The sequence below is a fragment of the Solanum lycopersicum genome, chromosome 4, assembly GCF_036512215.1.
Source record: "Solanum lycopersicum chromosome 4, SLM_r2.1".
Lineage (NCBI taxonomy): Eukaryota > Viridiplantae > Streptophyta > Magnoliopsida > Solanales > Solanaceae > Solanum > Solanum lycopersicum.
In genome coordinates, this window is record NC_090803.1 from 63,097,532 (window position 1) to 63,111,213 (window position 13,682).

General features: G+C 37.5%; 2 protein-coding genes across 3 annotated transcripts; one reads left to right on the forward strand and one right to left on the reverse strand.

The window, feature by feature from the left end:
• The first annotated feature begins 412 nt into the window (after window positions 1-412).
• LOC104647156 (protein NETWORKED 2A-like) lies at window positions 413-7,010 on the forward strand. Its single transcript, XM_069297352.1, has 5 exons — window positions 413-850; window positions 1,738-4,296; window positions 4,402-4,680; window positions 4,780-5,469; window positions 5,553-7,010. Exons 1-5 carry the CDS (start codon window positions 757-759, stop codon window positions 6,710-6,712), a joined length of 4,782 nt encoding a protein of 1,593 aa, XP_069153453.1. The 5' UTR covers window positions 413-756; the 3' UTR covers window positions 6,713-7,010.
• A 205-nt stretch (window positions 7,011-7,215) lies between these two features.
• Window positions 7,216-13,110, reverse strand: LOC101255687 (uncharacterized). Of its 2 annotated transcripts, none has more exons than XM_004237950.5 (6): window positions 12,709-13,110; window positions 12,421-12,613; window positions 11,045-11,131; window positions 10,092-10,475; window positions 9,024-9,165; window positions 7,216-8,359 (listed from the first exon to the last, which is right to left on the reverse strand). In XM_004237950.5, the coding sequence occupies exons 1-6, from the start codon at window positions 12,777-12,779 to the stop codon at window positions 7,521-7,523; spliced, it is 1,716 nt and encodes a 571-aa protein (XP_004237998.2). In that variant the 5' UTR covers window positions 12,780-13,110; the 3' UTR covers window positions 7,216-7,520. The 2 variants fall into 2 exon arrangements, with proteins under 2 accessions (XP_004237998.2, XP_069153456.1); XM_069297355.1 differs by having other exon boundaries at window positions 7,216-8,377; window positions 12,709-13,059.
• Window positions 13,111-13,682: the final 572 nt, after the last annotated feature.

Here is a 13,682-nt window from a genome sequence, read left to right on the forward strand (position 1 = left end):
TTATCTTGTAAATTTTATTTTCAAAAATTAAAAATTCGATATCCAAATCAATATACACCCTATATCTAATTTGTTTCTTCGATTCTGATTTGACACAAAGTTTAAGATAATGAAAAAGACTTTTGAATCTGATTATCTTAAATAAATCTGTATAGGATATATCAAATGTTCTTTAATCTTGTGGTCGTAAACATGAATACGTGACATACGAAAGTTAGAATCAGAGAATTATAAAAAATAAAAAGTACATTTTTCTTTAAGCGGACTAAAAAAAATAAACTAACAAACTGAAACGGATCGAATAGTAATGATGACAAACAAGAACAATAATAAAAAAGGAGAAAGTCAAACCATGTACACACCTCAACTCAAAAAGAAAACTACAATAAGAAAAAAATAGAAGAAGAGGAAAGGACATGCAAGCCATAATGTTAAACCAATCTGGCAGATCCATAATTTTTTAAAATTTTTTTAAAATTTTCAAAAAAAATTATTAAAATTGCCAATTGGTTAGTTAGTTAATGGGGTTCCTACACTTGTGCTAATTTCTAAAGAAAAAATAGATCCAACACTTTTTTTTTTGACCAAGTATGTTCCCCATACATTTTTGCTCATCATCATGCACATTCTCCTTCCTAGTAATCATATAGTTTTTTTTTTTTTTTGGATCTCATCTATGAGTTATCAAACAACTTATGTTCAATGAAGAAAAACAAGTAAATTTATAGTGAGGGTATTAGAAAAAAGAAGAAAAAAATGTTGCATAGAGCAGCAAGAAATGCATATTCTTGGTGGTGGGCTAGCCATATTAGAACAAAACAGTCAAAATGGCTTGATGAAAACCTCCATGGTCAGTTCTTTATTAGTATAATAATATCTATTTATGTATATCTTGTTTATGATATGATGCAATCTTTAATATATATAATAACAAACATTTTTTTGAGATTTTTAAAAACAGGTTCTTTTATCAAGAAAATAACAGAATATTGAACTAGTACTAGTGTGTTTTACTGTGTAGTTGTATAGATATCATGCAAATGTTTGTAGTTCCTATTAGTCATAATAAAGAAAGAACATACAGAGTTGTTATAGTAGTTTTCCTAATTGAGATATTGATAAAAAGTTTAAATTATATGCACCGACAGTGTAAAGAATGAATTTAACTCGTTATAGTCATAATGTATGTAGTTTAGTATTTTGACATAGTGTGGAGTTTAAAACAGTAAAGAAGTAGAATGTACCAAAATGTCGTTTAATCTTACGGTCTTAAACATGTCATATGCGAAGTTAGAATGGAATATTTGCCAAAAAGTTGAAAAAAACACTCTTTTATAAACGGACTAAAAAGGAATGTAAGACAAATAAACTGAAACTGAAACGGAGGTAATATTTGTCTTAAAAAGGCATTGGAAGTAGAAAAAAGAATGATGTTAAAGGAACTTTCTTGGATCACTATAACAGTATAAATCACAGATGAGATTTGTTTGTTCCTTCTGTTGTCTTGTAAGTAGAGGGGAGGACCATTATCCACTGAGTTTCAAATCGCGCATCATTAGACCATTATCCACTGAGTTTCAAACCGCGCATCATTAGATCATTATCCCCTGAGTTTCAAACTGCGGTATCATTAGACCATTATCCACTGAGTTTCAAACTGCGGTATCATTAGACCATTATCCACTGAGTTAGTTCATACATGCATAAAGAGCTAAATGTTATGTCTGTTATTTGCAGATATGGAGGAGAAGGTTGAATACGTACTCAAGATCATAGACGAGGATGGAGAATCCTTTGCAAAGCGCGCTGAGATGTACTACAGGAGGAGGCCTGAGCTTCTGAACTTCGTGGAAGATTTTTTCCGGAGTTACAGAGCTTTGGCAGAGAGATTTGATCATTTATCCAAAGATCTTCAGACTGCTAATCGAACCATTGCAACTGTCTACCCTGAGAGAGTTCAACTCGCGATGGAAGAAGAAGATGGAGAACAATTTTATGCAGAATTAGGACCTCCAAAGGAATCAAATGAGCCTTCCAAAAGCTCACCAGCAGCCCCAAAGTTAAGTTTCCCAAAAGTTCCTTCATTTGCCAAACGAAATGCCAAACCATCAAGGTTAATGTCAAAGAAGGGGCTAATAAAGTTCAATGTTGATGATGAAATTGCTGCTGCTCGTCCAAGATCAGGCTTGAAAAAGTCCGAGGCACTCCAGGAAATCGATAAGCTACAGAAGGATATTTTGGCACTTCAGACTGAGAAAGAGTTCATCAAGAGTTCATATGAAAATGGTCTAGCAAAGTATTGGGAGATCGAGGAACGGGTCACTGTGTTGCAATCTAAAGTTAGCAGCTTGCAAGATGAGTTTGGTATTGGTACAATGATCGAGGATGATGAAGCTCGGTCATTGATGACAGCCACAGCTCTGAACTCATGCCAAGAGACCTTGGCTCGGTTGCAGGAAAAACAGAAGCAATCAGTGGAAGATGTTATAGTTGAGCATCAAAAGATTTTAGAGGTCCTTGGGAAATTTGAGACTCTTAAGGGAAAGGTTGTCAGTCGACTGCCTCATCCACAGGTCCTCTCTGAAGTAAATAAGTCTTCCAATCGAGATTCGGAATTGAAGTTGCTGAACAGGCAAGTGGAAACTTCTGAAAGAAAGAAGCATAATGAAGAGACAGTGCATAAGGAGCTGGTGGCTAGTTCTGGTAGTTCCATGTCTGATCTGGCAGAGAAGGTGGATGAACTTGTAGATAAAGTCATAAACTTGGAAAGTGCTTTCTCTTCCCAGAATGCATACGTAAATAGATTAAGAGCGGAGACAAATGAACTTCATTCACATCTGACCAAAGAGGAAGAGGAGAAGGGAACTTTGGTTGAAGATACCGAGAGCATGAGCAAGAGGATCAGACAACTGGAGGAAGAACTTCTCAGGGTTCAGAATCTCAATGAAAGATTTAGCTTCGATGATCTCTCTGAAAAATTGAACAACAACAGGCAAGATGAAGGTGTCAAAGTTACTTTGCCATCCAATAAAGTAATCAATATTTCAGGAGTCGATAATGCAAAGCAGTTTCAAGCCCATGGAGCAGTCATACCTGGAGAAAATGTTGTAGGTAGCTCCAATGATGTTGTCAGTAAGGAATGTTTGAAGAAAGAAGGCTTGGAAGGACAGGAGGATTGTCATGAAGTTGACCATCAAAACCTTGTTGAGAGTCACTTGAGCAGCAATACTCGATACGGACAGACAGGTGGCACTTTAGGTGCTAACCAGGGTGTTTCAGGTGTTGAAAAGGCGAAACAGTTTCAGGTTAATGAAGCAACCATTCCTGGAGAAGATGTTCCAGGTATCTCCAAAGGTGTTAGTAGTAAGGAGGGCCTGAAGAAAGAAGTCTTGCAACAACAGGAGGGTTGTCTTGAAGTTAACCAGAAAAACCTTGTCAAAAGTCACATTAGCAATGATACTCGAGATGGACAGACGGGTATAACTTTAGAAGATAACCAGGGATCAGGGTTCACAGACAAAGAGATGATGATGACCACCGCTAGTACCACAGGTAAAGAAGAGAAGTTTCCAAAAGCCGATCTTCAGACTGAACAAGACAGTTTTATCAAAAGTACCGTGGGAGATTCTGCAGATGTTGGGATAGAAAAAGGGTCTGATAAAAGCCACGGGCATGTTACAGATCATGGTTCATACACCAAAAAGAATGATGGAAAGGTCGAGCCAAGAGGGACATACGACAGTGCAAATAGAAGCAATTTTCTTGGTTCTGCTCCTGGTTATGATGCAATGATCTCAACGGATACCAAAATGGGAGAGGAAGCAAAGAGACGAGATATCCTGGATAATCTCATCCCCTTCAAAGGTGAAGCTGAGAAGTTTTTCGTATCCGACCTTCAGAATGACCATGACGACTCAACCAAAATTGGTTGTGTGAAGGATGTGGAAGAGGTTAAGTTAGAAAAAGGGGTTGACAAAAGTCAACAAGTACATGTTACAGATCATGGATCACCTACCAAGAAAAATGTCGAACAAAAGGGGGGAAATAATCTTGCAGACAGAAGGGACATTTTCCCCAGTTCTATCAATGATAAAGAAGAAAAGCATTACAAAACCAACCATCAGAATCATCTGAATGACTTTATACAAGAAGCTCCACCAAGGAATTCTCCAGTTGAAAGTGAAAGCTTTCATACGTCAAATGATGACTTGACCACAAAAAGATACGCAGGAAAGGAAGAGCAAGCCAGGATAAAAGATGCTGCAGACAGGAGTGATTATTTTCACATTGTTGAAGGTAAAGAAGAAACATTTTACAAAACCCACGACCAGAATCATATAATGTATTGTTCCCAAAATTTGATGCAAATGAAGTCTGATGAAAGTAATCTACATGTTTCAGATAATGAATCTGCCATCAGAAAAGATATGAGGATGGAAGAGCAAGCAGGCACCAAAGATATTGCAGAGAAGAGTGGTCGTTTGCAAATTCCTCCAGAGGGTAAAGAAGAAAATATTCAGAAATCCAACCATCGGGATTACCAGTATGATCTCCCTGCAAATGTTTCTATAAGCAAAACTTCTAACACCAAGATGGAGAAGGCCTTTCATGAAAGTGAACCCGCACATAATTCAGATGATTCCGCAGCTATCAGAGAAGAGAGAACAGAGGAACTAGCAGGTAAAACTCAGATATTGCATTATTACTGGTACTTGTCTAATTTCTGTCAAATTTAAGGAAGAAAGTTTATTACATTTCTGACTTTACGAAACTATGCAGTAAAGGATGCTTCACATGAAAGTTTGTCTATGAGTTCACCCTATGATTTAGATATCTCAAAAGACATCAGAGTTGGACAGCAAGCAAGAAGAACAAACATTACAGACAAGTTTGCTTCGTCTACTAGTGAAGAGGGAAGAAGTTTATCCAATGATCTATTGCAGGTTAGTCCATCTGGAGCAACATTAGATGGAACTTCAAAAGGTGGATCCAATAAAGATGTTCATACAATGAATCATCCTCGTCATGATTCAGTTTTCCTTGAAGACACGGAAAAATCAGACCAAAGTGAAGATACAAGAGCATCGAGTAGCGGCTCAGGGATCTCAATCACTACGAACAACAAAGGTAGAGCAAAGGTAGGTGATGATCATCATCTCAATATGAATGACAGCAAGCAATCAGATGATCTTTCAAGAAGGATGGATTTCAAGAATAAAATCGAGTCGGAGGAGCAAAACAATGAATTCTCTCACAATTTCATTCAAGAAAAGCAAGATGTTGACTTTCAACAATCCAATTGGCATAACCAACTTGAAACACATTCAGCAAGGGTCCACGTGAAAGATATTCCAGGCCCCGTCCCAGATGATGAGCTAGAAGAATGGGGAAGTATTTTAGATAATCTTCCATCTGTCTTAAGTGATTATAAGAGAGATGACCTACACAAGGATGAGCTCCCAGATCAAGGTACTCCGCTCTTAAGCTTTTAGAGGATACTATCTATCTTTGTCAACTTGTAAATTAATTAAGCCAATTGGCACTTGTTGTAGAGAATGGCAAAGATTCAAGGAGGCAAGTGTTCAGGACAATTCACAATGAGCTCTACACGGAACAACATGAATCTGGAACAGAGGATGACCAACCAAACTGGAGAGCACTGTTCCTAAACAGCCTGGATGATGACAGAGAGAAGATACTACTTGAAGAGTATACATCAGTACTTAGAAATTTCAAGGGTGTGAAGATGAAGCTCAATGATGAGGAGAAGAAAAGGAGAGCTAGCCACTTCCAATATGTTGTGCAGATGAAAGTTCTAAAGAATGCTAATGCCTTGAAGGATGCACAGATTCTATCCTTACAGCATAGATTGAACTCGCTTCAGTCAAAAGACGTTGAAACAATAAACTTCAATGAAATGCCAAAGGAAGCAACCTTGCAAGCTGCTGACATGAGACAGGAATCAACTGCACCAGAAGACAGAAGGATCTCAGATTTTGGGGAGGACAGCAGAGATATCAAAGTTACTGATGTTGATGAAACACATTCCTTCACCACTGTTGAAGAGAAAGTACGGATGGACATTGATGATTTGCTGGAGGAAAACATAGAGTTGTGGCTTAGATTTAGCACCTCATTTCATCAACTACATAAGTTTCAAACTTCAGTTCAGGATTTACAAGATGAAATAAATAAAGTGAGGGAAGAGCGCAAGCAAGATACAGGTCTACCACAGTCGCTACTATCAGGCATTCGTCCAATCTATAGACATCTAAGAGAGATACATACTGAGTTGACATTGTGGTTGGACCATAATGCAGTGCTGAAAGATGACTTACAGAACAGGTTATCATCTCTATCTAACATTCTCGATGTGATAACAAGATTGTCAAGGTCCAAAGACAATGAACCAGTGTTGAATGCCTATCAAGCAGCAAAGTTTCAAGGTGAGATTTTAAACATGAAGCAGGAGAACAATAAACTAGCTGGTGAACTTGAAGTAGGGATTGAATGTATCCGGAAACTTCAAAATGAAATCCAAAGCACACTGTCAAACCTGGATGAAGAACTTGGGTTGAAAAAACAACCAGCAAGGCCTCGATCCAAAATTCCCCTAAGGTCCTTCTTGTTTGGAGTAAAGTTGAAGAGGCAGAGGCCGTCCATATTTTCCTGTGTGAATCCAGCATTGCAGAAACAGTACAGTGATTTATAACAGCACCAACATAGATCTTTTATAACAGCAGTAGCCAGACAGACGTCTCTTCCCCCCCCCCCCCCCTCTCTTCCTTCCCCTTTAGCACTGTTGTAGTCAATTCTTAATAGTTGAAAATTAATTTGAAGGAGAAAAGGTGTGTTGCCTTTTATAGAGTAGAATACCAGATCTCCTCGTGTTTTAAAGCATTGCCATGTTCCTCCTTGCAACAACTTTTTTTTTCAGATTCACCAATTTCTGCAAACAACACAGCCATTCTAAGACCTGGTTTCACATATTGAATAACCGTGTACTTCAATTGATATGAATTTATAGATTTAGACAAGGTAGAACTTATCTTCGTTGGTGAAATGTCACACATCAGTTCTCCTGATCCGATTTCGGGTCTTTGAACTTTTAGCACAACATTTTGGAAACAACAAAAACGGAGTCTAACCATAACCATGTGTAAGCAACATGTAACAGATATACCAAAACCACTTACTAATGACAACACCTGGAGATATTCAACCTTCAACAAGAGAACATATGAAAGAATTTTGAATTGTCACCTAATTATAGACAAGAGATTTAGGAGAATACATTTGCAAAGTTGAGGATAAAAGTCAGCACAAAATAGCTGGTACAAATTAGAAATTACATACAAAGCAGGTCCAGCCAGTGAATTTATTCTACTCTCTCCCATCCTCAGTTCCCAAATGTGTCGCACCTAAATCCCCTTCCTCAACTTCTTCTAAACGTCTTCTTACATGTTCTGGGTGCAGGACCATGAACACCAGCATTTTCAACTGCCATTTCTATGTGTGTTCTATTTCTTGTTGCTGGTAGTCTCTTGACTTGGGGTTAGTTTTTCTTGAACCCAAATTCTTGAAGCTTTACTCTCTCCTCCAAGTTTTTTCACTGTGTCACCTAAAACTGAAGTTTGACCTTCAACTTTCCCAGACAACAGGTCACCAAAATTTTGATCTTTTGGGACCTGCTGTTGTGGTGTATTCGCCAACGAAGCAGCTTGAATAACTTGTGTTTTCTCACCCCTTGTATTAGACAGAACAGCAATTTGATTTTCTTGGCTAACGGCTGCTTTAGATTTTACATCGAGCACGGTCATTGGATAAGATGAAGGGGCACTTCGAACCCCAGATGAAGCATTCGTTCTGGATGGCACAGTCGTTGGTTTAGGTTGAACTGCAGGTGATACAGATCTTGGAGCCTGCAATTGCTGAGTTCTTGGAGCATGCAATTGCTGAGTTCCAGACTGTGGGGCATTTGAGGGACCTGCGGGACGGGACACCAGGCCAGTTCGCATGAAATGCACATTACTAGGCAAACCATTAAAGCTACCTGGCACAGATGATTTGACTGCAGGAGTTCCTCCAGGCATGATATGGACGCCTTTTTTAGACAGTGCAGCCTTTTGCAGCGAGGCAGCAGTACCTGAATGGGTAGCAACGCGGGAACTTGCAGCCATAGCAGCAGTTTTAACCATTAGATCTGGGTTTATAGCAGGCTTTGGTAGTGGAATTTTTGGGATTATAGGTTTTGAAGGTACTAAATCTTGCTGATGCTTGGGTTGTGGACCAGCAGATGCAACATCAGCAGCAGCAAAATGTGAAGAGTTACTGGGTCCACTGCCTGAATTTGTGCCAGCTGAAACAATACCACAACCTAGATTAAAATTAAAGCTTGCATGAATGGATGAAACGACTAGCAAGCACGTAATAAACATTTCGGCATAGTGCTGGAAAATAGAATTTGCTGCTAAAATTTTGAATTCATAAATCTTCACAGAGCACATAACTGTTGTTTCTAAAGGTAGGTATATTTGGCATGCAGACATTACTAATTGGAATTTGGATTGTCCAATTTTATTTCTTTGAGAATGCTAACACTGATTTTCCAATATTTCTTTAAAAAGGGAGTAAACAAACTCGTAGACCAAGTACAGTGGACACCATTAGGATCATATCCCATACTCCAAAGACCTAGACTGTTGGTTTTCCATAGCTCGACCTACCAGCATGTCAAAGGGTCTTACATTTTAGCTAACATCACTATTGAATTTTTTTTAATTTTTTTAATTTTTTTTAAAATTGGTAACATACACTGTTAAATATTAAATTATGTACAAACAACCAGCAGATAAGGTCAAAGACACCAGCCATTCAAGATTCAACTTATCATATGACACACTTGCGCCTTTAGCAGCGTCAATCTAGGCAGTATTGCCTGATTGATTATTTTTCCATCCTCTCACAGTAATGTGGGAGCAGACATATAGACATTATGGATGACACAAAGTTAAAAGAATTACCATTAGGGCTGATTGGACAAGCTGCTCTTACATTATCCCTGAAAGCCATGGACACCGCATGACGAGCAGCAAGCTGAGCCTCCGACAGATGTGAGCCATTCCCGACCATCATCACATGTTGCTTTCTAATAGTTGCCCACCTCTGCACAAAGATAGATTCATTATCTTTTAAAGTAGATTTACATGGTAGATAATAGTAGAAGATCTTAACCACAGACAAAAATATGTTTAAAAGTTCTGTTAACTACTTAGTTAAAACTTAAAATCTAGTTTGCTAGTTCCACAAATAAGCACTTCGGGATCTCATTCATTTTCCAGCATTTGAACTCAACCTGAGAAACCCCATGCATTCAAATCATACTAGATAGTGGTGGACTTCCAAGGTATACCTAAAACTATTCTTTTCGGGGGGAAGGGGGACTTGGGACATGACACAACAAGCAGTATCTCTTCTTCGTTACTTCAAGTAATTACTTAAGAGTATGACATGGAGAAATGTTTCTGCTTACTTAACCATAATTACTTAGCTCCATTACCGTTCACATTTAAACCAAAATAGTCAATAAATCATTCCCAACTATCTCTTCTTCACACACTTGAGGAAATTCATAACTACCGAAGAGGAATAGGCAACAATGAATAACAGCGGAAGTTCAAACACAGATTAATAAGTAGCTGAACTGGACAATATCTTTTCTGGTCGTTACAATTTGATGCATTTAGAAGGCATAATTATTTGGATGAGATTCATTTAGTAAATTGCAACTGCCAGTAACCTAAACACTGAAGTTCATTTAGCTCCAAACTGAGGATTTATCTATATAATAAAAGACTGAATGTGTCCTCTATCAAACTTTCATCAAACAAAGCAAATGAGAGAGGAAAAGTTCCCAAGCAATGAAGAAGAGTGCATACTTGAACTGACTATCATTGAGGACAAGGAGTTTTCTGGCTGGAGAATATATATTAAAAAAATTGAGATTGGTAATATGTTACATAAGTAGCACAAAGTCTGTGCTAGAACCATCTATACAGATATATAACCTATCAAGCATATATAAAATAAACCTGAGAGAGTTGTGAAGCTGTTCTGTCTCCCTTAAAATCTGTTTTCAATATATTTGCCCAGTTTCCTTCACCATACTTTTGCACTGCAGTAATGAGTTCCATATCCTCTGCTCCAGTCCAAGCTTTTCGTCGTCGCCGAGGAAGGTTAGCAGTAGCTGGTCCACTGGTGTCTAAACCCTCAGCTGCCGAGACAGAAGGCATTGGCTGCGTTTGCACTGTAACTGGGACCGTAAGTTTTTTCCCAAAAGCTGAAATACCCTGGAGTGAATTTGCTGCAACAGTTCCAGATGTTTGGCCATTGGGTATTTGTATAGTCAATGAAGCCTCAACTGTATTTCCATTTGACATATTTGAATCACGTAGAGCCCCAGAAGCAATGAATACCTGTGCAAGCCCAAAACAACACAAACTAACTCTGTGAAAAATGAGAGAAGCATATATGTCACCTTGAAAACCAGCGACCAGAGTAATGTTTCTTTTCAGAAGTACTATAGAGCTATTGAAGGAAATGTCTCAATACAGGTAGCTCATGTCGAAAGTTCATAAAAATCCAATGAAAGGCATGTAGAAATTCCATTTCTCAACCATGCAAAATGAGCTTATCAAAAAGTATTTATCATCTAAGAGGTTCATTTCCCAAACCTGTGGAATTATATCTAAAGTGCTTAACCCATTTATGTATTTCATCATATATATAACGGACTAAATTGAGACCCTTGATATGTGAATGTAAAGCCATCAGAATTCATACACTTGAAATTTTAGCAGTAAATCGGTTAGACTTCACCTAGAAGCATAATATGCTGCAGAAATTACTAAATGTTAAATTTATTACAAGTTAAATTGAAGCTTCCCAGCACTTAGGTCGGCCAAAAAACTTAAGATGAAGCTATTTAAAAACTATTCACGAAAATGGTGAAGGAGATCACCATTCTGGGCTTGTGCTTGCTTACCTTCCCCCAGGCTGCAGCCTCTGTTGAAGCCTCACTGCTTACAGGAGGAAAAGATTCCAATTCATATTCTAGATCGCTATCATCATCCTGCCATCCGAAAAAGAAGCATAGAATCATAAAACAAAACAAAATTCGCAATGTAGTTCAGAAAATTTGATCATTCATCAGAGAGACCAACAGATAATGGATATCGAACACCAGATCAGTTACCAACTTAGCAAGACGTAGTACTTGAGAATATATGTAAACTCAATGCCATGTAACACAGAAAACACTAGATAGATGCTACATTATTTTGTTCTGCCACTTATTGAGTTTATATCAGATAATTGAAGCTTCTCACAGCCTCACATATTTCTTATCCAAAGGTTAGGAATATTCGAACAAAGTTGCCACCAATTTATCCAGAAAACCTAATGATCCCCGGAATTTTGTTCCCAATTTTGAGAAGAGAAACAGACCACGAAAAAGAGCATGCCTTCCATTCTATACTAACAAATAAGCATTTAAAAGTATATAGAATTTCGAAGCCAACACTAAAGAAAAGGGAGAAACACTAAGCAGCGAAAACTCTCTTCTCAAATCTCAACCCCTCTCACCATCCTCTCTCAAAATTGAACAACATACAAGCTCAAAGAGCAGCTTCGCATCATAAGCTTAGAGGAGCGAAAAGAAACCTATTCCGTTAGACAAATTTCACAGTTCAATGAAACATGTATGATTTTTTCTAACTTGCCATATTTTATAGAGAAACCAGCATAATCAGATTGAAAAAAATCTAGGGGTACAATACACTGAGGGGGTAAAAGGGTTGCGAACAGGATGGGAGGAGGGGTTAGGAAGGTGGAATTTACCAAATCAACAACTACACCTCAATCCCAAGCTTTTTTTTTTGACGATAAGGGAAACCCGCAGCCGCTACCCTTTTGGGTGCGCACAAGGTAAAACCCCGCTCCTATGCAATAGCTCGCAAACCACATAGCAGAGGTAACCCGCACTAGGCAAGCCTGGTGCGACGAGCTTGACCCAGAAGGCAAACCCCTTGCTTTCGTTGGCAAGGGGTTTCAAACTTGAGACCTCCAACATGGAAGTCCCAAGCTCAAACCACTGGACCACCCCGAAGGGTAATCCCAAGCTAATTGGTATCACCATATAAATCCTAACTATCAATTTTTCACTATATGGGCCTGTTTAAGAGTTTGCTGAACCAAAAAAAGAAAAAAAACTGCAATAATCCAGTCAAACACCCTGTCTGTAGTTCATCAAAAGCATATCAGTATTACCAAGTTGCAGTAATCATCATACAGAAACTCCCCCAACACACACACATAGTCATAGAAGAATTAAAGAACATATTTATAGCAGTTGGGACTAACCATAGGTTGAGCATTATCATCAAATTTATCAAGCAATACTTTACGATAAGCCAAATGGCGCCACACCATCTGATACTCTCTTGCACTCGTAATCCCAGTAGCGGTCTTCTTCACCAAATCATTCCAATCAATTTTCGATCCATTAACTTGTCCCACCTCTTGCAACAGTGTCAACATCGTAAATGCTGTATACCTTCAAAACCCCATCTCACAAATATGCATACATTCAACAGACAATACGATAAAAAAAAACACAAAAGAAAACTTGTAAACAGAAAAAGATCACACCTTTGTAAAAGAGTAGACATATCATCTTCAGTAACAAAACCCCTTTTGTTTACCTTCCTTTTTTCCACCATTTTCTTTGAATTCTTGAAATTCTCTTCTCAAAATCCCAACTTCAGTTTTCTCCAAAACAAAAATTAAAGGGTTTTAGGAGAAAGTGAAAAAGAAAAACCCCATGAGAGTATTTTGAGTAAAACGAAGAAGTTGGCTATAATAACGGAGAGAGACAAAAATGGAGAGAGAGAAAAGTGCACCAGTCAAAAGAGAAAATTTGAGATTTTCAACCAAATCAAGATTTATTTTTGGGTAGTAAATGATGTGAATATCTTAAAACCAAAATAATGTTAATAATGAAATTGCCTATTTTAAATAACAAAAAATAAATAATATAAAGACTTTGACATTGTGAACTCTAGATTCTATTCTATGTTAAATTACTTGGTAGTTTCGTAAGCTCAAATATTTTATAAAAATATATTGGTTACTTCTTATATTGTGACTAAAATCCTGAGATAGACTCTGTACTATCAATAATTATTATAATTTGACTTGAACCTTTTAAATAGATTCTACATTATCAATAACCATAGTTACATGGAGTGCGGTACAATTCCTCGATACATGCATACAATCATTTGGAAAGTCCCTTTGAGGGTTACTCTCACAGTATACCAATGACTTTGTCCTTAAATTCGTTTTTTTTTTCATATTTATTTATCCATAAAATAGATCAAGTAAGATAGATTTTCAAACATTATTGATAATTGGAGAGAAAGTACGTTTAAGACGAGAGAGGATAGCATAAATTAGATTGAAGCTATAATAATAAGAATGCGTTTTCCAATCTTTTAATTTCGTTTGTTCAGTCTTTTAATCTTGTCTGCATATTTCTTAACATAAAACTTAAATTTTAGAATACATTTTTGTTTTTAAGCAATGACTTTTAATAGAAGAGAAGTTAACTATTATAGATAAGC